At 38.4% G+C, this 22,290-nt stretch overlaps 3 protein-coding genes across 7 annotated transcripts in view; all 3 read left to right on the top strand.

Moving 5' to 3' along the window:
* pcnx1 (pecanex 1) overlaps positions 1–1,787 on the top strand; it is a 33,743-nt gene extending 31,956 nt beyond the window's left edge. For 3 of the 5 annotated variants that reach the window (XM_013271476.3, XM_005477464.4, XM_003445418.5), the window contains 3 exons: positions 88–228; positions 516–650; positions 759–1,787. In XM_013271476.3, coding sequence (XP_013126930.1) covers positions 88–228; positions 516–650; positions 759–959 — 477 coding nt within the window. In that variant the 3' untranslated portion in view covers positions 960–1,787. Of the gene's footprint in view, positions 1–87; positions 229–515 lie in introns of all 5 variants that reach the window. The other 2 variants (XM_005477467.4, XM_005477465.4) reach the window with 1 other exon arrangement.
* A 1,700-nt stretch (positions 1,788–3,487) lies between these two features.
* Positions 3,488–12,425, top strand: lgmn (legumain). The gene is made up of 14 exons (XM_003445464.4): positions 3,488–3,629; positions 3,904–4,069; positions 4,260–4,357; positions 6,672–6,753; positions 6,874–6,956; positions 7,070–7,145; positions 7,579–7,641; positions 7,781–7,847; positions 8,408–8,526; positions 9,051–9,140; positions 9,341–9,544; positions 9,657–9,827; positions 10,828–10,895; positions 11,529–12,425. Exons 2-14 carry the CDS (start codon positions 3,926–3,928, stop codon positions 11,563–11,565), a joined length of 1,302 nt encoding a protein of 433 aa, XP_003445512.1. The 5' UTR covers positions 3,488–3,629; positions 3,904–3,925; the 3' UTR covers positions 11,566–12,425.
* Positions 12,426–15,631: 3,206 nt separating this feature from the next.
* Positions 15,632–22,284, top strand: chp1 (calcineurin-like EF-hand protein 1). The gene is made up of 7 exons (XM_003445465.5): positions 15,632–16,009; positions 16,258–16,330; positions 17,281–17,361; positions 17,922–18,049; positions 18,127–18,188; positions 19,855–19,977; positions 20,727–22,284. Exons 1-7 carry the CDS (start codon positions 15,943–15,945, stop codon positions 20,778–20,780), a joined length of 588 nt encoding a protein of 195 aa, XP_003445513.1. The 5' UTR covers positions 15,632–15,942; the 3' UTR covers positions 20,781–22,284.
* The last annotated feature ends 6 nt before the right edge of the window (positions 22,285–22,290 follow it).

Genomic DNA, 22,290 nt, shown 5'->3' with positions numbered 1-22,290 from the left:
TCAGTGATTTCTTTCTAATAAAAGCCCTCAGTCCCTTTGTGGTTACATAAGTGTTTTACACACTGTCGGTCCGTGTCTTCACCTCAGATTGTGGACGTGAGTCTGGTGCTGGAGAACATTAACTTATCGAAGCGGAAAGAGCTGCAGTGGCCAGATGAAACCATGAGACTCAGAGCAGGAAGGACCTGCTGGAGAGACTGGAGCCCTTTAGAGGGCATGGAAGGGCATGTAAGTGTGTTCTCACAGACTTTACTAAATCAGCACCATGTTTCCCTTTACTCATCTTCACACACAGATGAAGTAAACTCTAGGTCATGTAAATATGTTGCTGTAGTTTGCCTCATACACTCACTTTACACACCCACTCACCTCTGGTGCTATAGATGTGATTTAGCAATTATTATCATGCTTGCATATGCCCTGTTTTTTGCCCTGTAACACCCTTTCTGACCTACTTGTTCTGTCATAAATGATTCATAAATTTTATTGGATGTTTCTTCTATTGCCCCCTGCAGGTGATTCACCGGTGGGTGCCTTGTAGCCGAGACCTAGCCAATCGCTCCCATATAGACAAAACCATCCTGCTGGTACAGGTGGAAGATAAGCTAGTGCCCATTATTGAGACTGGGGTCATTGAGTTGGGCGCAGAGGTTTGAGGATAAGCAAGCACACAAACACAAACAGACACTTACACGCACACATATACCCCTGCGCGCTTGCGTGGATATGAAGTCAGGCCTTCTTCTGACTTTTAACAGGAGGCTGGAGACAAACAGGAAATGGGAGCTCTCCCCCCTCCCCCGTTCCTTACTGCTGAGGGGGAAAGGAAGCCAGGGAAATGTGCAAGCACAGGCAGAGTATACATTTATCCAATGCTTTCATCGACACTCACATCCACAATATCTGCCTTGCTTTGCGTCTCAGAAATGCTGCATGACAGTAAACAACCCTTAAGTTAGTTCTTGCTACTGGTAATTGATTTCTATGCATTTTCTTTTCTTTGTTTTTTTGGAAATCCTGACAGAGCTGAGTGTAAGGAGCTTCTGGAGCTCTTCTTCTCTTGTTTTTCCTCTATTTGCCAAATAGGTTTATTGAATATCTGCTATGGATTCATACATGTGAAATCCTTATGTTTTTTTTTATTATTATTTGTTTTTTGCTGCCAAGACTACAAAGAAAGTTGTGGTGCAGAATTGACAGAAGTCAGAGACTCGATGTTGTCCTCAACACCCTCTGTTTCATTGTTGTCATTCCGTTTGGATTAGTTTGAAATTTGCAAGATTAATTTACGCCTAAGAAAAAAGGAACTTGCACTATAATTATTTTTTTTTTTAATTTACAGTGATGGACTACAATCTTTAGATAAATTCACATTTTATTTATTACAGATTCTGAATGGCCATGGTTACAGATGCCTTGGGAATGAAAAAAAATGCAATCATTATTCTGTTTTTGGCCATTTTTATTTTAATATTTTATGTTTGATAAACTTGAAAATAACTTTTTACTGTATATGATTATATCTATATCTATATATATTTACACAAATATATATATAATGTCAATGTATAAAAGATTTTGTTTTCAATATTTATTACTGTGAATACGGTATTTACACTTTGTTACATCCTTTTTTTTCTTTTTTTTTCATTTTGGGACAAAGATTAATGTACAAAGGACCATTGTTTGAAAATGAGATGCCGCAATTTCAGTGGACTGTTTCTCTATTTAACTTAATTCTTTTCTATATGGAGAAATAAAAGTTTGATTTATTGCTGTCTTTAATACTCTGAATGATTTTATTCATGAGTTTTTTTAAAACAGAAAAACCTATACAAGTTTGTCATTAAAGTAGATGTCCTCTGCTTTTCTAATTGTTCTTTGCCATGCAAAAGTTCCAACCCACCAATCATATCTTTTATATTTCGTTTCCAAGTAGACAGACTTTCTTATATAAGTTTTTCATTTGGACATCGGCTGCTTTTTCACTCTGTGAAACTCACTCATTATTTTCAGTCCAGTCTTTGTTCTTGACCATGTTCAGATCAGTATTTTACATAAATCATTCAAGCATAAAAATGGCACCCAATTTAAGGGCTGAAACTAGTCTTGTCTACACATAACGGACATCTTGACAAAGAACCAATTTTAAATTCTGTCTTTGTACACTTTGAGACTGTCAGCCTGTCACAAAAGCAGAATTTGTTCCCATTTCTTTACCTGAATCTATAAAAATTGCCAAAGAAAACGGAGTTTGACAAATATAAAATAGTGTTTTTGCACCAAGGTGATTTCCAAAAACCTGTTTGCTTCCAATTGGCACATTTTATGGTGTGCAGTTAATTAAAAAAAAAAATCTAAGAAAATTGCCAATTCTTCCTTTTTCCTACAGTCTTGAAAAAATATTTGCAGCAGATGAACAGTGTCAGAAAGTCACGTCTTTAATAAATGGGGGGGGGAAATATCCAGGATCTAACACAAGCCCTGAGAGATGGCTCTTCTGTTGATCCAGTTCACTGAAGCCTCATCAATAGAAAGATGGCTGTCAAGGAGCCATTCTTAAGGAACAGGCTGAAAAGGCTGTGGTATGCCAAAGTAAACAAGAACTAAACTCAAAATCAGCGGGAACAGGTCTTGTGGGGAGATGTCATAGACTGACCTCCTTAAAGTCCAAACATCAACATTACTGGAGCAGTGTGGGGGTCATCTAGTCAGCAACATCCAAAAAAGAGCTTTGAATGTCCTTCAAGTAGCCTGGATAACTATTCCTGAATACTACTTAAAAGAAATTACAATAAGAGAGTTCTGGTTGTTGAAGAACAAAGGTGGTCATAAGAAATATTTGAAGCTTGATAGAATTGTATGAGTTAAAATCTCAGATTTCTTTAAAACATTCTTTCAAAAAGATTTTTTTTTCTTCTTCATTTAGATCTCTGATGTTAAAGAGTGGTGATTTCACTAATTTGATCATCTTAAGGGCACAGCTTTAACTGTGAGAACAAGCCCACCTACCCGCTCTTCAAACCTTAATGATGGGCTGCAACAAGCCTGAGTCTAACATTATACCCCATATACGGAAAATATGGGGTAGAATTCCCACTTTTAAGCAGAAGCTAAGCAGTCATACTTGCGTCAGTAAGCATAAAATCAAACTTGTGATCAGCACGTGGATTGAATTTTATATTTATGGTTTTGCTGTAGTATATAAAAGGGTGATTAAAATGAAGTGAAAGAGATAGTAACCACAGAGAAAACAGGACAAAGAAGTAGAAGTGATCGCTCAAAAGGAAACGCAAAATTACCTGAAAGTCAAATTAAAAAATAATAAAAATAATAATAAAAAACCGATGGCCAAGGAGATTATGGTGTTTTGAAATTACATCCAAAACATAAATACCTTTATGCTTGTATTATAGCCTTATAACATAATAGTGTCACATGACGGAGCGCTGTTACCTTACTCACATGATTTACAGTGAGCCCCGCCCCTGAGCACTCTGATTGGCTCCCGTCGAAGACGATGCCAACTGTTTTTCCCCTCGACGTTAAATATAACTGTGGAGTGCCGCTGAGGATGTGCGTGTAGTCGGTTCATTGCTCCCTTCTTCGTCTAACAACACAAAGAAAAGGTAATAAAATATGTTTTTGTCTTCCTTTAAAACTTCTAGAACTGAGCGGTGTGTCTTAATACCTTTAACTCACTCCGAATTAAAAAAAAAAAAAAAGTTCATGTTTTGCGAAGCTTGTTGTGCTACTGATGGCTAGTTAGCTTCCCAGAGTTATCAGGTGAGACGTTTACGTCTTTTTATTTTTTTCATATTTCCGTGTTTGTTGCCACCTCGGTAAACATAGCTGAAATCTAGAAGAGGATCTGAATATTTTTTCCTACTGTCATCCATCCAGGAATCCCACAGAAAGCGAGGAGATGTGTCGGTCCGTCCTATTCGCACTGCTCGGCCTGACAGCCGGGCTCGTTATTGGGTTTCCCACCCAGGAGGAAAACAGTGGCGGAAAACATTGGGTCGTTATCGTGGCTGGCTCCAACGGCTGGTACAACTACAGGCACCAGGTGAGACTGCGACCACAGTGCATGACTCATTAGTTTTCTCTCATGGTTTTTGATAAGCACAGCTTTAACCTCTGATAAGCTACTTCACCTCCCAAATGCATGCTTTCCAAGTACTCCTGCCGTTTAAAAGGCTGCATACTGTGATAATGTGGAGCTGACCTCCGAATCTTTTGCTCTCCTGCTCGCTCAGGCCGATGCTTGCCATGCCTACCAGATTGTCCACAAGAATGGCATCCCCGACGAGCAGATTGTGGTTATGATGTACGATGATTTGGCTGAAAATGAACAGTGAGTTGGCACTTTTGTTTCTCTGTTGTAGATACTTGTTCATACTTCTTCTTTCCTTAAAATGTTCGACACAAACTCATCCTAATTTAAGTAGCTGTTGACCATAGTAGGATATTAACTATTAGTAAGATATAGCTCACAAAAACTAAATCTTAAACCAGAAAAGGCTGTTCTGTAGGCCCTGTTACATCTGATTCAAATTCAAGAGTCTCTGCTGTCATTATGCATGCATAACAAAAGTCTAGCTTTACTACCTCACATGCTGAATTACATTTACATAACATATAAATATACTGATACATGTATCTGCTGTGTGTGTATGTACACACATTCACAACAATATTATACATTAGCACTGAACATGAGATATAAACTGTATATATATGAATGTGTAATGTATATATTTGAGCAATAGGATAATGCACTTTGCATGAGTTACTAAATATATTACCTATAAATGTATCCATATATTCCTGAGGGGTATAAACATGTGGAATTGAGCAGGAGAATATATCACAGAGTTATACAGAAGTCATTTGACAGCTGAAGTTCAGCAAGAAGCCTGAAAGAATCTTCAAGTGTCTGTTTGTGTGAGGATGGCTCTGAAGCACCTTCAGAGTCTTTGTGGATTTGCCCTTCACTCTTTGCACAGTCAGTGGGCTAAAGATGAGCCAGAGATGGTTTTGTGCTGTTTTCACAGCACACCTTGGTGCAGCTACCATAACAAGCAGTCATACAGGTTGTGAGGATGCAGCTATAGAAGTTATTAAGCAGGTTTTGGAGGAGTTTGGCTCAGGAAAGGCACTCTGTGATGGTGACTCCTAGGAACCTAAAGCTGGAGTCTTAACCCAGCTCTCTATGGTGTCAAACTGTGAATCTCCTCCCTGTATAAGACCGACTAACACTGTTCCATCAGCGTCACACAAGACAAAGACAAAAAAGTAACTGCTGACAATCCCGTTGTTTGCTGAATGACCTTAAATGGCCTTCAGCTTTGGTGACTGACGGACATAAACAAACAAATCAGAGTAACCATTGTAGACACTGAACAACAGGATACTCTTTTTAATTTTTTTTAATATTCTGAATGAATTCTTGATGTTTAAAAATGCTCGGGAGATTAAATTACACTTGGAACTACTTTTTCCAAAAAAACAACTGGATTGTCAGTCGTTACGTTTTTGTCTTCGTCTTTTGTGATGCTGATGGAATCTTTAGTCTATCTCATGGAAAACTAACAGTCTGCTGGCATCATCTTTGGAGATAGTGGTGGGTTTCAGGGTTTTTGCAGGAATTTCCCAATCAGATCAAAAAGTTGCACTGGCATTCCTCCACTCACCGTGTAGCAGGGTCCCGCATCGCTCAGCAAAAACAGGTTGAGTGAATGAGTCGTGCTGAGAGGAGTCACGAGGAAGCACTTTTGGTGCTTCCATGGAAATGGTCTGGGAGTTATGTTACTGGCAGAGGAGGGGTAATGAAAGGAGATGTGCTGGTTGCAGGAATCACAATGGCAGTTACATAGTGGGACGCAATGTAAAACCCAGCTTTAGCAGTGATTTGAGAAAGTTGGCCTGTGTTACTTAAATTTCAGTGCCAGCCGACTTGCACATGTAGTTAGCTGTTACTTTAATTAGAGATACTTTAATATATTAGCAGCTGTTTACAACAAAGACTTTTCACTGTGTTTTGCTTGAGGTTTACCTGGCAGTCAATCGAGTCAATCTTTCAGGTTCATTTCAGACATTTAGTAATAGTTTGTGATAGAACTTTCTGATAAATGGGAGACATATCTTCCTTATGTTTCTGTTTTTTTTTTGGGATCATAACCCATGTGTAGACATGTTTATTCAAGCTGACAGACACAATTCTAGCTGAGGAATGTTTTTATGCTGTTATTGTTTACTGTTCCCACACCTTAAAATGTTCCATGAATGTCAATCTCCCTTTGTTTTTTTTGAGAGTTTGAGAGACATTATGCAATATGGACTTTTTTCTTTTTAATATCCGTGTCACGCTCTTGTATCACTGCCATTGTAATCACAGACTGAGCATCTGGTTAATAAATACCTAGTTACAGAAATGCAAACAAGAAAGACAAACTGCACGTATCAGTGCGCAGATACGTATACCATAAGATTTCACTATAAATGTTATTCATTGATTTATTTTAACATCTGTGGTGTCATATTGTTTTGTGGCTCTGTCACCAGATGAGTGAATCATTGTTATCCATCTGTTTCCCTTTTATCTCACAAAGTGTTTTATCAGCTATTTGCACTTCCTTCTGTGTGTCTGAATCACGTTTTTCTTCCAGGAACCCTACCCCTGGGATACTGATCAATAGACCAAATGGCAGTGATGTGTACAAGGGAGTTCCTAAAGACTACATCGGGGAAGTGAGTGCTTCAGGGCATTTCTATAAAAAATCAACTAATTTCAATATTTTCCAGATGATTGTTTGAAGAGGCTTCTCTGCTGAAAGCAAACTTTGTGGGTTGGTGTGTCTGTTATTGCAGGATGTGACCCCAGAAAACTTCCTGGCAGTGCTGAAGGGTGATGCCTCAAAAGTCAAAGGTGGCTCTGGAAAAGTGCTGAAGAGGTAAGTTGCTAAAAAAAACAGGAAGTAATGAGCGCGTGGCCGAACAACAATAAATCTGGTTTATATACCTTCTTTCCCCCCCCCCGTTAACTTTGTTCTCATTTTCCTGGCAGTGGACCCAACGATCATGTGTTTGTTTACTTCACCGATCACGGAGCACCTGGTATTCTGGCATTTCCTGCTGATGAGGTGAGTACCTTTTTGTTTTTTTTAGTTTAAACTTCCTGGCACTGCAACAACCACAGACAGGTTACACCAGATTCATAAAGAGCCTCATTACTTCACAATCACTTTGACATATCTGGGTTGGGTTGTTTTTTTAATTCAGTGAAATATCTAATTATTAGATGGAATATTATGAAAAGATAGCAGTGCCCCATTGAGGTGAAACACAGATGGTAAACACAATTCATGATTAATATCAGCACATTAACCATTGTCATGCTGATTGCATTATCATTGCAGTCAGCATTGTTAGTGTTTACCCTGTCAAACCAGGGAGACATCCTCACCAAGTAAACTAACCGTGTTTTTATGTTTGCAGTGCATGCCATCACGGTGCTCTAAGAAACACTAGTGTATCATTGTGGTTAATGCAAATTTGTCCCCGCTCTGTCTGCAGCTCCATGTTGACGACCTTCAAGCAGCCATTACATACATGCACGACAACAAGAAATACAAAAAGGTGATGTGATGTTTGATATGTACCGTACAAGTGTGGGCACGTCCCGCAGTCTAAAATTCAGCTGATAAAGTGATGATTTAGCTGTGCTGATGTGTAAGCTCATAACATTTGTGTTTGGTCCACACACACACACATATAGATGGTGTTCTACATTGAAGCATGTGAGTCTGGGTCAATGATGACCCACCTGCCTACTGACATTGATGGTGAGTTGAACTTTATCAGCAGAATTACTTTCCAGTACAAAGATGATGACCCAGCATCAAGTGATGAGAGTGAAACTGATGCTCGTCTATGCTTTTGATGGGATCGGACTAGGATCATGTGATTTTTATTTTTCATGTTTTAATTAAAAAAAAATCGTCCTTGTGTTACGCTTCGTGTTATGTTGACTAGACAGATGTCAGGTCCGTGGTTTGAGGACTTCTGCTTTTGACTTTTAGTCTTTTGTAAGAATCCATTAAATGCTGAGGTCAGCAACCCAGCTTGTGTTCATCTTTAAGCACAGTTACTGTGTCGGACATCAAGTGATAAACAGAACCGGACCTGCACATGACATTGATCAAGATTCTTCTTTGATTGTTTTCAATGAATGTCTGTTTTTGATGAGTCCAAGTGTAAAGCAGTTACTGAAATTTGTGTTTAGATCTTCAGTAACAGTCTTCAAATTTTTCTGAGGCTGTTAAACAGATTAGCGAGCGACCTTTAGATCTGCTTAGTGTAAAACTAGAGTCTCCTAACATGAGAATCTCTGTGTATCCTTCAGTGTATGCCACCACAGCAGCCAACGCTGAGGAGTCCTCTTATGCCTGCTACTATGATGAGAAACGGGACACCTATCTGGGTGACTGGTACAGCGTGAATTGGATGGAGGACTCTGATGCGGTGTGTGATTATCGTCCTCATTTGTGTCCAAATCACAGCTTCTAATATTTATTCATTTTTGAGAAATATTTTTAAAAGAAAAATGTAATTGTTGTCTGTGATATATTGTGACACTGAAGTTCAGAGTATCTTGTGTGGTGGCTTTAACACATCTTATAATGTTTAGACTTCAGGCTGCAGGGATGCAACATTTAGTTACATTTTTAGAGAGGTGCACATCGGATTATGGTGTAGATGTAGATTTAATCCAGAAGCATGAATCCACTGAAAGAATGAAAAAGGAAGAAACGGCTAACGTTTAAGATTGGCAGGAAAAGGAAGTGATAAACGCAGCAGAACTTTTGTTTTTAACCAGACCTGAGTACTTTGCATAAGTGTGTAACGGCAGAACAGAAACCTGACCATGAGACAGTCAAACTGCCACACATTATTTTACGGAACAAATTCACTGACTCTTCATGTGACTGTTATTTTGGAAGCATTTTGTCACGCTCACTTTTTTTTCCCTGTCTTTGTGCATCCAGGAGGATCTGACAAAAGAAACATTGCTACAGCAGTTTAAGATTGTGAAGAACCACACAGACACGAGCCACGTCCAGCAGTTCGGAAACAAGGTGAGAGCAAGAAGGCTGTGCGAACTGTGAACGAAATGCATCAATGAGCACTTGTCGGTTCTAGACCAAAGAAATTTGAGGGGGAAGTAGTGTTTTATTTTAAGTTGGAATGACTTGCAGAATGTGTTTATGTATGCGAGTGAAGAAAAAAAAGTTTGTTTCCTCCTTCTATTTTAACGCTTGTATGTCTTTCTCTGCAGACTTTGGCCCACATGAAAGTTATACAGTTTCAGGGTAATCACAAAGCAGACAGTCCAGCTCCGATGAACCTGCCACCCATTACAAACCTGGATCTGACCCCGAGCCCTGACGTTCCTCTTGCCATCCTGAAGAGGAAGATGATGGCCTCCAATGACATCAGTGTGGCACGGAGCCTGCTCATGGAGATCAGCGCCCACCTCAAGGTAAAGAGTGACAAAGCTTTCTAATGTTTGTGCCAGTGTGCCAATACACTGAAAATCCATTTGATGATAATTTACTTTAATTTAAAGGGTGTGTGAACCTTTGTGTGTGTAGATCAGGGAGGTGATGGCCGACACTATGCGCAAAGTGGTCGAGAGAGTCGTCAGCAATACTCTCAAGGCCAATGACATGTTAAACAGCAGAGCTGACCTCTCCCAGCATCAGTGCTACAAGGCGGCAGTGAAGCACTTCAAACACAACTGCTTCAACTGGAGCAAACCTGAGGTAGAGCCACACAATACTACTCTTTCACCTCCTTTTTAACAGACCCGGGACATCCCATTGCAGTTTACAGAGTGTCGGTGATTCATATACAGACATTAATAAATGAGTCACCATTGTGGGCACATTTCAAGCTTATAGTAGAATTTTGTTCTCATGCCTAAACTCTGGTTCTCCTTGTAAAGGGGAAGTGCCAGATCAGTTTCACATGCTATTCATCAGCAGGTATCATACTCGCATTCATCAGCTCTTTTGCATTCAGCTGACTCTAATCTAGGCACTCTGAGAATAAGCTTGAATTCCCACTCACAGTTCTATGAAAGCCATGTTAAAAGCTTCACACAGTAAGCAAATTGCCCACTGTGATCTCTGATCATTTAGGTTCAGGATAAAGGGAAATGGAGGAAAAAATATATAAATAATAAATTAAAAGTAATATCACTCAATAAAGTAATAAATAATGAAAAAAATAACATGACTAAGAAATTGGATTGACTTGCTGAATAATACTGAGAAATATGTTAATTACATATAAAAAAAATCAGTATTAGTTGGATTTTTAAAACAGAATTGAGCAGTAAATGTTTCTCTGTTCATCATGTCACACCATCTGGCAGAGAATGATCATAAATACTTCAATTCAATTCAGTTTTATTTATGTATTGCCAAATCACAACAGCATTTGTCTCGAGGCGCTTATTATAAGGTAAAGACGTCACTATAGTACAAAGTTACAATCGGTAACTTCTGTAAACACTAATCACTAGTCATCTCACTGACTGGGAAAGCCCTTAATCACATGATTTAAACTCAGTATTTTCCCAGGTGCTTTCATGCAGCTGTGTGCTTTTAATCTGAAAGTCTTCTTTTGTTTGCTCTGGAAAGTTTCTGACGTTTAAGGGCGTCAGATAAAACAAGAGGAAGCTGGTGAACATTTGAAGATTCATGTAAAACACAGACTGTGGTGACGTTTCTGACGTGTGACGATGTGATTTCTTTCCAGTTTGAATATGCCCTCAGACATCTGTATGCGCTGGTGAACCTATGTGAGGGAGGATATCCTGCAGAGAGGTATAGACCACTTCTCATTTAATCTAACCACTTTCATCTGAGTTTCTGTTCTTTGTTTTTTTTCTCTCTAATTCATTGTCAGTCATCTGATTTGGGGTATTTTTATATATATATACAGTATGTGGATTCAAGCTGATTTTATCTCAGATTTTAGTCGATTTGTTTCTCGTAGATAGAAGTAGCTATACACTAGTACGAAACCTTTGCACCATTTAAATGTGGCTTTTTTTGTTTTGTTTTTTTAAGACTCTCCTGTCTGTTATCAGTGTGTTAATTACTATTAAAATGTACCTCTTTTTGTAACATTTAGTCTACACAACGGTGTACCTTTTTTTTTTTTTTTTTTTTTTTAACTTTATATTTTATTGGTTTACATCAGATATCTTTGGGTTTTGCTGCGTTTTTGTCAAGGGGAAAGCTGTTTGAATAAATCATCTTGGTTTCTAGGAACATATGAAGTGAATTTTTCACATCAGTCCTTAAAAATAACATTTTTGACAGATAATCAGTAGTCGCAGCCTATAATCAGTCATATTTCTTACTGAAAATTGATGAAGACACTCTGTTTCTTGTGGAAATATATTTTTTGGCAATCTAATACTAAGGTAATCTTGTTTTGTTGTCTCTCCACAGCATCCAGCAGGCCATGGACACCGTGTGTGGCCACTAAAAGGATTTCTGTGAAACATCAAAGCCTCTGGTTCTTCCGCTTGAGAAGCTGAGAAAACTGAGCATCTCTTTGCACCACTTGGGAATCAATCTGATGTGGAGCTGATGTTATTGTTTTATGAGCACACTATAATTTTTTTAAAGTCGTTTTTGATTTTACTGATTTTTCTTTTATGATGACTTCACAGTGAAGAGCGTGCAAGACTTTTTATTGCTACCCGTTTTGTTTTTAGAACAAAATACACAATTATAATATGGACTGCAAATAAAATTGTTTGCTAAGCTTTATTTGTGGTATTGTCAAGGGCAGACCACTAAACGATGAATGTTAAGCCTCAAGAGACTTTTTTGTGACACTGCTGGGAATAAAATCCGATGGACCAAAGGTGACATGCTTTCTGGATGATATTTCTAATAGCTGCTGAAATAGTAAACAGCAGCTAACCTCGGAAGGATTTCTTTTCCAGATAATTCTGCATTTCCTATCATCAGAAACCTTTAAGTTAGCACACCACTGTGTGATAAACACATGAATACACCCATATCCTCTTTGGCTGTGAACTGCTGTGAGCTTTAACAGGATTTTGGACTCCCTGTGATCTTGATTTTTAACAGCTGATAGTTTATTACAGGATATCAATGAGCCTGGGAGCAGGTCTATATTAACAGAAACAGAACAGAGACTGTGGGGTCATCAGAGATCAGGTGAAAGGCTTGAGATTGATCAATTAAAAACAAACTTGGTTATACTAGTATCATTGATTCATGTACATTCCTTTAAAAATATATTTTAATGGAATTTCCTCATTTTCCACTGCAGAAAGAAATCTAAATAAAGTAAAAATGCACTCACTAAACATTGCTAATACTGGCTTTGACTCATTTTTGCCTTGAGAGCCGTTTTAATTCTTCATGGCACAGATTTATTAGGGTACTGGAAGCAAACCTCAGACACTTTGGATATGATAAAATCACATAGTTGCTGCAGATGTCGGCTGCACACCTGTAATGCAAATCTGTTGTTCTAAAATGTCCCAATGTTCTCTGTTGGATTGAGATATGGTGACTGTGGACGCCTTTTGAGTAAACTATTTTCAAGGAACCAGTTTCAGATGATTTGAGCTTCATGATATGTTAGCCTGCTGGAAGCAGCTATCAGAAGATGGGTAAACACTGTGCTGAATTGGTACTAAGAGGGCCAAAGCTTGCTGAGAAAAACTCTCTCACACCACAACCAGAAGGCTAAACTGTCAGTTCAAGGCAGAATGGATCAGCTTTCATGTTGTTCACACCAAATTTTGACCTTGCCATCTGAATGTCGCTCTCATTAGACAAGGCAATGTTTCTCCAACCTTTTGCTGTCCAGTTTTGGTGAGCCCAAAGAGGGACTTTCAGTCTAAGTTTTCCATTCTAGTTGTAGCATTTTGGCCATTCTCCTTCGACCTCTGACATCAACAAGGCGTTTTCACATGCAGAGCTGACACTCAATGGGTATTTTCTGTTATTTGGACTTTTCTCTGTAAACCTCAGACATGGTTGAGTGAGAAAATCCCAGCAGATCAGCAGTTTCTGAAATACTCAAACCAGCCCATCTGGTACCAACAACCATGCCACTTTCAAATTCACCTAATTTACCTTCTTCCCCATTTTGAAGCTCAGTTTGAGCAGGTCATCTTGACCATGTCTATATGCCTAAAAGCACTGAGTTGCTGCCATGTGATTGGTTGACTAGTGATTTTGCATAAAAAACAAACAACAAACAAACAAACAGTCAAACACTTGAACCTAATGAAGTCACATTTCCTTAACTATTTTTTGTCTCTCCAGAGTTCGGTGGAGACTGTTGTTATAAATATCGGTCATGCTTTTTAAGTCTAGTTGACAAGTTCTCATTTTGAGAAGAATTTTCGAACATATGTATATATATTAAAACATATGTAGGAAATGTGAATTCTTTCTCTTTATGTAAACTGTGGTAACTTAAAAATTATAATTTAGAAAACGAAAGAGATGGATTCCAGGGAGAAGTGAGCTTTCATTACCTCAAATTAGGAAGAGCTAATTACCTTCCAGTTAGCTGATCCGGAAGTTCTGTTTATTATTATTTATTGATATTATTTATAACACATCAAAGATAGTGTCATTCTAAGTATACTTTGAGTTTTGAACATAACACGAAACCCTTAAAACGCGACGAAAAACTATAAAATTGCTCCATCTAGTGGTGAAATCTTTACTTACATGTTAAAATTAAAACGGCTGTATTTATACTCTGGTTGGGTTCTTTAATTATTGGCTATTTCTCAGCCCCCGTATTTGTTGTTATTGACACTCTTGTGCAAAACCCTTGTGTCACCTACGGTTTTCTTTATATTTTGCGTGTAAATTTGGAAATAAGGGGCAGCAGTTCATTTAAAGATGTGCAAACATTCGTGGAAATACAGTATATCAGGCAGAGTTTTAACAAGATTAAAATTCAGTATTCGGTATGACCACCTTTATTCTTCATCACAGCCTGAACCATCTTAGGCAAGCTTTTTGTAATTTCTTTAAGGCCAGAGGGGCCGATGGCGCGATATGGCAGCCTCGCTTCTGTCAGTCTGCCCCAGGGCAGCTGTGGCTACAACCGTAGCTTGCCTCCACCAGTGTGTGAATGTGAGAGTGAATGAATAGTGGCATTGTAAAGCGCTTTGGGTGCCTTGAAAAGCGCTATATAAAATCCAATCCAAAATCCAATCCATTAAGTAGTCTTAAGGATGACTAGTTCTCCAGGCCTCTTGAAGGACATCCAAACCTCTACTTTTGCTCTCTATTCTCTGTCAAGATGATGATTCCACCCATTTTGATAAGATCTTCCTGACCGCTGAATGAAATGCATTCCAGACATGAGCAGACAAATCTTCAGGTTCACGTTACTTACGCAAAGGTAGATCTGTTCTGTAGTCGTGAGTCATCCTTTCTTATATGCACACTCTCAATACAACCATAACAGACAACACCTGCACATAATACACACACACACTCCAGTTGTCCAATTTCTTGAAATTTGCTAAGTTTTTAGAATTGCCTTTTTGGTGCAAACCTTCCCCCCAGTTGGTTCATTCAGGATTTTTCATCCAGCTAAGGAACAGGAACAAATTATGTCTTTTTGTGACAGGCTGGTGATTACAAAGTGCCAAAAGATACAATTAAAACAGTTTCTTTGCTAAGTTGTCTGTTATGTGTAGACATAACACTGGTCCATTTCTTCTTTTTATGCTTGAATGATTCCCAGGTCAATGTTATATGCGTAACACAAAACTTAGAAGAACATCTGGATCCTTGGTAGTAGTAAAACTGAAAGAAATGGTGGTTGAGGCCTTCATTTTGAACAGCAGTGTATGTCTCTGTATAAGCTCTGCAATGGAATTACCATCAGTATATATGTACATGTCTATTTATTTATTTATTTGTTATTTGTGGGAGATATAAAAAACAACAACTTAATTTATGAATGCCCAGGTTTTGGGGTACTGACCTGAAAAATCTGACTTCAGGCATCTTAAATTTTTGATTTGATAGCTTTAAATTTAAAGTAAGGTATTCGAAATTTCATCTTACAAAAAAGTAAGTGGAAATGTTGAAAAGTTTAAATTTTTAGAAACGTAGCTTGAAATTATCTTCTTCGTAGTAGTAGTAGTAGTAGTAGTATGTGTTTATGTTAATTTTATGCGTCTTAGTGAACTTTGTTTAAAAATGTTATAGTATAATGTAAAATGGAAGTGAAATCCACTTTGTGTGTGTTTACCTGGAACTGTTAAAAGTTGAAACTATTTTTATTTTTATCTATTTATTTACTAGATTATTTTCAGCCAGAAAATAAACCTGTGGACATTTTCCACAAATTATACAATTTTTAACAGCTCTGTCCTGTCCATTATTAGTTTTAATTATAATTTTTAAGCTTTAAAACTGTAATTATTGTTTATACACCGCTGTGTATAAACACATCGCCATTTTTGACATTTTAAGCAGGCATCAAGTCTACCACCTAACCGCGGTGAGAACGGCCCAACGGGGAGGCGGCCTCCTTAGCCCCGCCTTCTCCATAAACCAGGAAGATAACCTCACCGAAACCCGTCTTGGTAACGTGAAAACGTCCCTGTGTGCCGGAGAAAAGCAGTAGCAGCAGACCGACTTCCAGCTGAGTTACATCGACAGGAAGATAAAAAGCAAATTTCTAGATTGAACCCCAGCTGCGTTGCTTTTAACCGAACATAGCAGCCTTTTTAGCTCGGTTAGTTAGCTTGTTTGCTAACTTTAATAGAGACTCTTGTAGAGCTTGCGCAAGGCGCCTTAGTAAATCATCTCGATTTTAAATCGCCGTTAACATCTCACCATGGGATCCAGAGCGTCCAGGTTACTCCGAGAAGAGGAAATTGAAGAAATTAAGAAGGAAACTGGCTGTAAGTTGAGCTCAGAGTTGAGAGTTTAGTCCTTGTGTGAAGACGAAACCTCTTGGAAATTAGCTAGTTGATTTCTGTACTCTCATATTTAGATGTCTTTGGCTGACTGCTTTTTCTGATTGAGGCTGTAACTCTCTATATTTTGCTAGTGTAATCGATTGCATTATATCGGTGAGGGGTTATTGTGGATTGAGTTGTGTATCAGCTATCTTTGGCTCATCTGATAGTCAAAATCTTTGTCGCCGCAGTTTCCCACAGTCAGATCACTCGCCTGTATAGCCGTTTCACCAGCCTGGATAAAGGGGAAAACGGCACCCTCAGGTGAGCAAAAACATAAACAGGAGCCCCAACCTGCACCTTATTTGTTTTGTTCCTTTACCAGTACACACTACAAGGACTCCGTAGGTCACCTAAGCAGTTAAGTTTTCTGGTTGACTTGAAAGTGAGTCATAAAAAAACCCACACCTCCAAGGGTATTTAAATTGAGAAAATCGTACAGTGTGTAGTGTTTTACTAATTTGGCTTCTCTGAATGTGGTATTTATATTAATAAATTAGGTCTAAGACAAAGTGTTGTGCTGAGATAAAGGTGGGCAATGTGAGATCTGTCTCTCATTTCAGTGATGAAATCATGTAATAAATCTTTCTCCTGTCACTGACTATTCATCTGGTTCAGATTCTGTTAACTGATAGGTGAAGAGACTGGTAATCATTAAGCAGCTAAAATTTTAATTTGACGGCCCTTTCGTTATTTGAAAATGATTCCTTGAAGGGGAAAGGGCAGTCAGTTTCTCAAGGGCAGATGAAACCCCCCATGCACACACTCTGTTTGGTTTCATTCAACTTAGATATATGAAAGATGTTGTGTTTACACATAATAAGTTCCTGGCTGTACTTTTTTTTTTTTCTTGCTCAAGTGCTTCCAGTCACAGTAGAAGTCACGTTTGTTCAGTGTGACTTCCTTATCGTTTCATTAGTTTTCACAACAGTGAGATTTCACAGATCTGTTTCTAGTCCAACCAACTGGAGTAAGAAACATTTTCAGTGTGTAACAAATCTGTACAATGTTTTTAACAATTTTGATTTATGTCAGATTTTTGCATTCATCACATTATTCATCACATGACCTCATTCGTTTTGCTATGTGTCATGTCTTAGTAAAGCTCATCAACTCTCCATATAAGACTGGTGGTGAATTGTTAGGTTAAAATGAACAGTTAAAACATACTGAGTTTAGAATTGAACTGTGATCACGTCTCCTTATTTTTACAGTCGAGAAGATTTCCAGAGAATCCCCGAGTTGGCCATCAACCCTCTGGGAGATAGAATCATCAATGCATTCTTTCCTGAGGGGTGAGTAGTCTGTGTTAATGCTCTGCAGTAGTTTGGAAAGCTTGTTTTTGCACTACTATAAAATTGAGTCACCAGCACCATCGCCACAAAGCTGGACCAGGCTGTAATGCCTTTCAGTTGTGGTTTCCTGACTGCAGACTGGAGAAGCTCAGCCCTTACTGCCAAGTCTGTGTGGAAGTAAATCAAATGGGGTTTTGAGTTGTATACTTGACAGTTATTTGGATGTTTTCATCACTGTGGGAGGGGAAAAAAACCAACAACAAAAAAACATATGTCTTTAAATATATCATTAAAATCCTAAAAGGTCACATGTGTAGGCGTTGTAATTGCAGCTCTGTCTTTTAATGGTTTCAGACGGATTCTGGTTTCTCTGGTTTTGGCCTGTTTGTTTTTTGTTTTTTTTTTAAACTTGAGAATAGATGTAGAAACCATTCAAATCTGCACAGTGGTGTTAGGTTACTAGCTCATTGTGGTGCCCACAATATGCATTTGAGCACAAAGGTAATCTGACTGAACTTTCCAGAGAGCTATAGTAAATATTTCGTGCTTGTGATTTTTAGAGAGGACCAGGTAAATTTCCGGGGTTTCATGCGGACCCTAGCTCACTTCAGACCCATCGAAGACAACGAGAAGAACAAGAACCCTTCAGCTACTGAGCCCCTGAACAGCAGGACAAACAAGCTGCTCTGTGAGTATTGGGGTGGAACTGGTATCATCTTAGCGTGGGTTTAAGAGTATCTGACTTACCTGTTTCTTTCTTTTCAGTTGCTTTCCGTCTGTATGACCTGGACAGAGATGACAAAATCTCCCGAGATGAGCTGCTGCAGGTGAGTGGATTGGCTTGGAGTCATCATGTAGTTTGTGGTTCACACAGTGAATAATTAGTGTGTTTAAACATTACAGAATCTTTTGGCAACTGTGAGGCTTACAAAAAAATTAATATCTGTAATTCCACACCCATTTATCAGAAGTTCAGTCAGCCCTGTGTAGTCATTCTTTAGTTGAGATGTCATGTATCATTTTTCCGAGGTCAAATTGTAATTTCCCAAATAAAAACATCAGCATACAGGTTAAATTTTACATGCATGGGATTGTCGTCTGTTAATATAGCAAAAACTGTAACATTTATAAGAAACCTCTATGTCATATTAACTAACTTTTCTGTATAATTTCACTAGAATAGATCAGTATGTCACACTTCCCTCTCTTCTCTATTCTTGTTTCGGTTCACACATAAGTTTCAAGTTGTTTTTTGTTTTTCTCTTGGTTAAAGATAATTTGTCACTTCCACTTAGGCTAAATCTGATCTAATTGAGGTGATGAATGCAATCAATTTGAACCACAATTCCATAAATTCATCCTGCTGTAAATGTGAGCAAATGACTCTTTCCTTTACGTAGATTTCATAAATGATTTTGAGCCAGCCTTCAGAATGTAACCACATCTTTATTTCGCTTTTGTTTTCCATGTATTTGTATTTGTCTTCTTTAGCTTGAATGTTCTGTGCTTGAATGTTCCCAGAACACAGAACACAATTAATGGTAATGATTAGCTACTGTTGGTCTGTATAACCTCCAGCACTTTGTTCCTACTCTTTGGTGTCTTTTATGGTAGGAGTAATAAAATAAAAGTTAACAACATTTTTCTAACCGGATCCACTTCAAGTACGTGAAGCAATATTTTGGTTGAGATTTGTGTAATTTTTTTTGTGTAATTTTTATTCCCCTGTAGATAGAACTATTTTGACTTCAAATTCTCATATGTCTTTAATGTGGTGGCTGTTTGCATCTGAGGCCTCTTGGAAGCCCTCATAAAGTCTGGATATGATTTCATAGCTACCTTCTTGCTCCTATATTACAGAATCTAAGACATTTTCAGATGCTACTTTTCCTTTCTGTGAATATCAGTTATTATTTCTGTAAATGTATCTCTACAGACTTTAAGTTTGACAAAGGAGCAAGTTCTATTGCACCACATTTGTTTTAAAGTGTTTTACAGAGAGGAGGATTTCACCGTCAAAGAAAACTTTGCCCTTGTGCTGACAATGACGTGATATCTCACCTTAACTACAGGCTGATCCTTTCCAGACAGTCTAATATCCTGTATTTTGGCTTCCTTTGCACTCCCTCTGTGTTATTTGTCGTCCCGCTTTAAAGCGGGTCAAGCTCAGTGACATTCTCTGACCTGTAATTGCTTTAAGCTCAGGGTTAATGACTCAGCCACATCTCTTGTTTTGCGCAAAACATTTCACCGTGTCACCTGCTTCGTGTAATGCATGAACCTGTAGGGCTAAATGTGTATTTCTGAGTACTATTTGTGCACTCGTTTTTCACTCATTATGCGTGTACCATCAGTTATTATAGTGAATTTCCTGGTCAAGTGTGGCTTTGCCAGTGAACCAAAATAGCTACAAATGATCTTGTGTATTGCAAAAATATACGTCACCTTGTTATTTGGTGACTGTTAAAAATACATTTTGCTGGTTTGTTCCAGGTCTTGCGGATGATGGTTGGAGTTAACATTTCAGATGAACAACTCGGCAGCATTGCTGATAGGACCATCCAGGAGGCTGACACAAACGGCGATAGCTGCATTTCCTTCAATGAGTTTATCAAGGCAAGCTTTGTGGTCAACATACATATTTGTACTGTTGTGTTTTCCTTTTTAAGCTAGCCACTGAACCATTGCTGCTAAACATAAAATGACATAACAGATGCTGTTTGAAGGATTCTTTTTAATTAAAAACTGACCACTACCATGTGCAGGTATATTTTTAGCATCTGAGGCCCCAGTGGTACACAAACTAGAACCCAGGACTGACCACAGAAAAGAAGGAAAAATATATATATCAAGCATGCATTTTACATAGCACAGCATGGTTTTCCAGTGGACAAAAATTTGATTGTGTATCTTTGTTAGTTATTAAGAGAGGATGAGGATGAAATACTTCCAGTTAATTAAAGCCTTGGTTTTCACAGTTTGATTTGTGTGGACATTTACAAGCAAGTTAAACTGTCTCAACCTCTAACTCTTCCAAAGACTTGTTTTAGTTAATATATAATGTGCTGTTTTCAGCTTATAGTGACAGTTAAAGGTGTTTTATGGCACCACTGGACAAAAATGTCACACTATGTTGTAACATTGAGATTTAAATCGTTTGTGTGGGACTTATGTCGCAGTGGTGTAATGGGTGAACCAGCACCCAGGACAGGGGTGATGGTTAACTGAAGTGGCAGGAGAGCTTAGACATGTTTTTTGGGATTGGTTTAAAACAGATGTTCTTTTAAGCCCCAGCTGCAAATGTAAACTTTAGAGCAGCACATTTTTCTGTAGTATAAACTTGTCTTGTTTTTGTTTATTCGCAGGTCTTGGAAAAGGTGGATGTGGAACAGAAGATGAGCATCCGGTTCCTGCATTAAAGTTTCATTATTGTTATCATTTTTTTTGTAATCCTATTTAGAGTAGCCCTTGAACATGTCAGTTGATTTCAGGACACAATCTCATCCGGCTTCTCAACAAGCTGCTGTGGCCCACGCTATGGATTCATTCCTTTAGGCCAAGCATTGGGTGGATACCATAATAAATCTTGAGTTTCGGCCTTTGCACTGCTCTGTAAACAAAGGGAAAAGTTGCGTGCCTTGGGTTGTTTTATGCAATGTGACTATGTATTTTTTTCCCCCAGTAATGATACATTATTTATTAGGAAACTTTTTAGAGGATCATAGTTATTACCACTTCTGTTCATTTTTCACATGGAAAAATAAATATTTATAGCATGGCAGATTAACTTTTTGCTATGGCAGTGAGTAAGTTTATACGTTTAATCATGCTGCTCCACTGATATTTAGCCCATGCTGCATCTTTGTCCATATAAATATGCAAAGATTCAAATTTGTGTGATTCCACTTCAAAATGTCAGTGTTTTTAATGCCATCATGATATTATGAATTGTTTCCTTTGAGCGAGCCAGACCAGCCAATCCGAGTTTGTCTCTTGAAGCAAAATCGGACTGACCTGTTCCTCGGGTTCTTGTGTAACTCACTGAAGTGTCTGGTTCCCCTTTGTAAGTTATTAGCTAAACAGTAACCCATGGCCATGTTTGTGTACTGTTTCATATAATTAACAGAGCTACTGCCAGTAGAATCTAAAGCTACTTTTAGCTGCTCCCGTATTTACAGTGGGTAGGACCACATGTTTGATGTTGGCAGTTTTTAAGCCGGATGCCCTTCGTGACTGGGATCAAACCCTGGAATCTCACTTGTTAGATGAATGTGTAAACCACTACACCATGGATCAACTGCTACCTGTAGACTCAAATTATGGGCCTGTTGGAGCCACTGCTGGTTTAAAGGAGTGCCTCAATTAGAGGTGAGAACAGTGGCATGAAGATTTCAAAAATGCTGGTGTCTCATCAGTATGTGAGACTTTCACAGCAGGTTTTTTGATATCCTCAAAAAGTATCTGCCACCTGGACCACCCCTCAAAGGCTTTAAGACTTAATGAAGGCCTTGCTATGAGTACTGTGTTGGAAATTGGGCTGTGGATCAGTTAGTCTGTAGACTTAGAGCAGGCGAAGATAACATACTGTGCTTTTACTCATTTGATCAGTTTCCCTGCAGCTAAGGAAAAATGCTGATTTCTCCTCTGCTCTGTATTTCTTAGAATGTCTTTCCTTACTGACCAGCGCCTGATGCATTGGACATATTATTTTTTGGGACATGTCACTGTGCATGACCCCTTTTAAATCTTTAATGTGAGTCTGTGAAGTCATTACTAGAGCACCCTCCAGTGCAGGAAACACAGCTCAATCATTTTATCAATCTGTGATCATCAGTCAGATGTGAATCACGTTATGTGATGTTGGTCGAGGTATTATCAAAGTGATTCAGGAATTTGATTTGAATAAAAATAAGTGCCATGCTTCTTTGT

Source organism: Oreochromis niloticus, linkage group LG19, assembly GCF_001858045.2.
Source record: "Oreochromis niloticus isolate F11D_XX linkage group LG19, O_niloticus_UMD_NMBU, whole genome shotgun sequence".
Lineage (NCBI taxonomy): Eukaryota > Metazoa > Chordata > Actinopteri > Cichliformes > Cichlidae > Oreochromis > Oreochromis niloticus.
The sequence above is the reverse complement of the archived record's forward strand: the minus strand, read 5'-3'. Positions and strand labels throughout refer to the sequence as shown.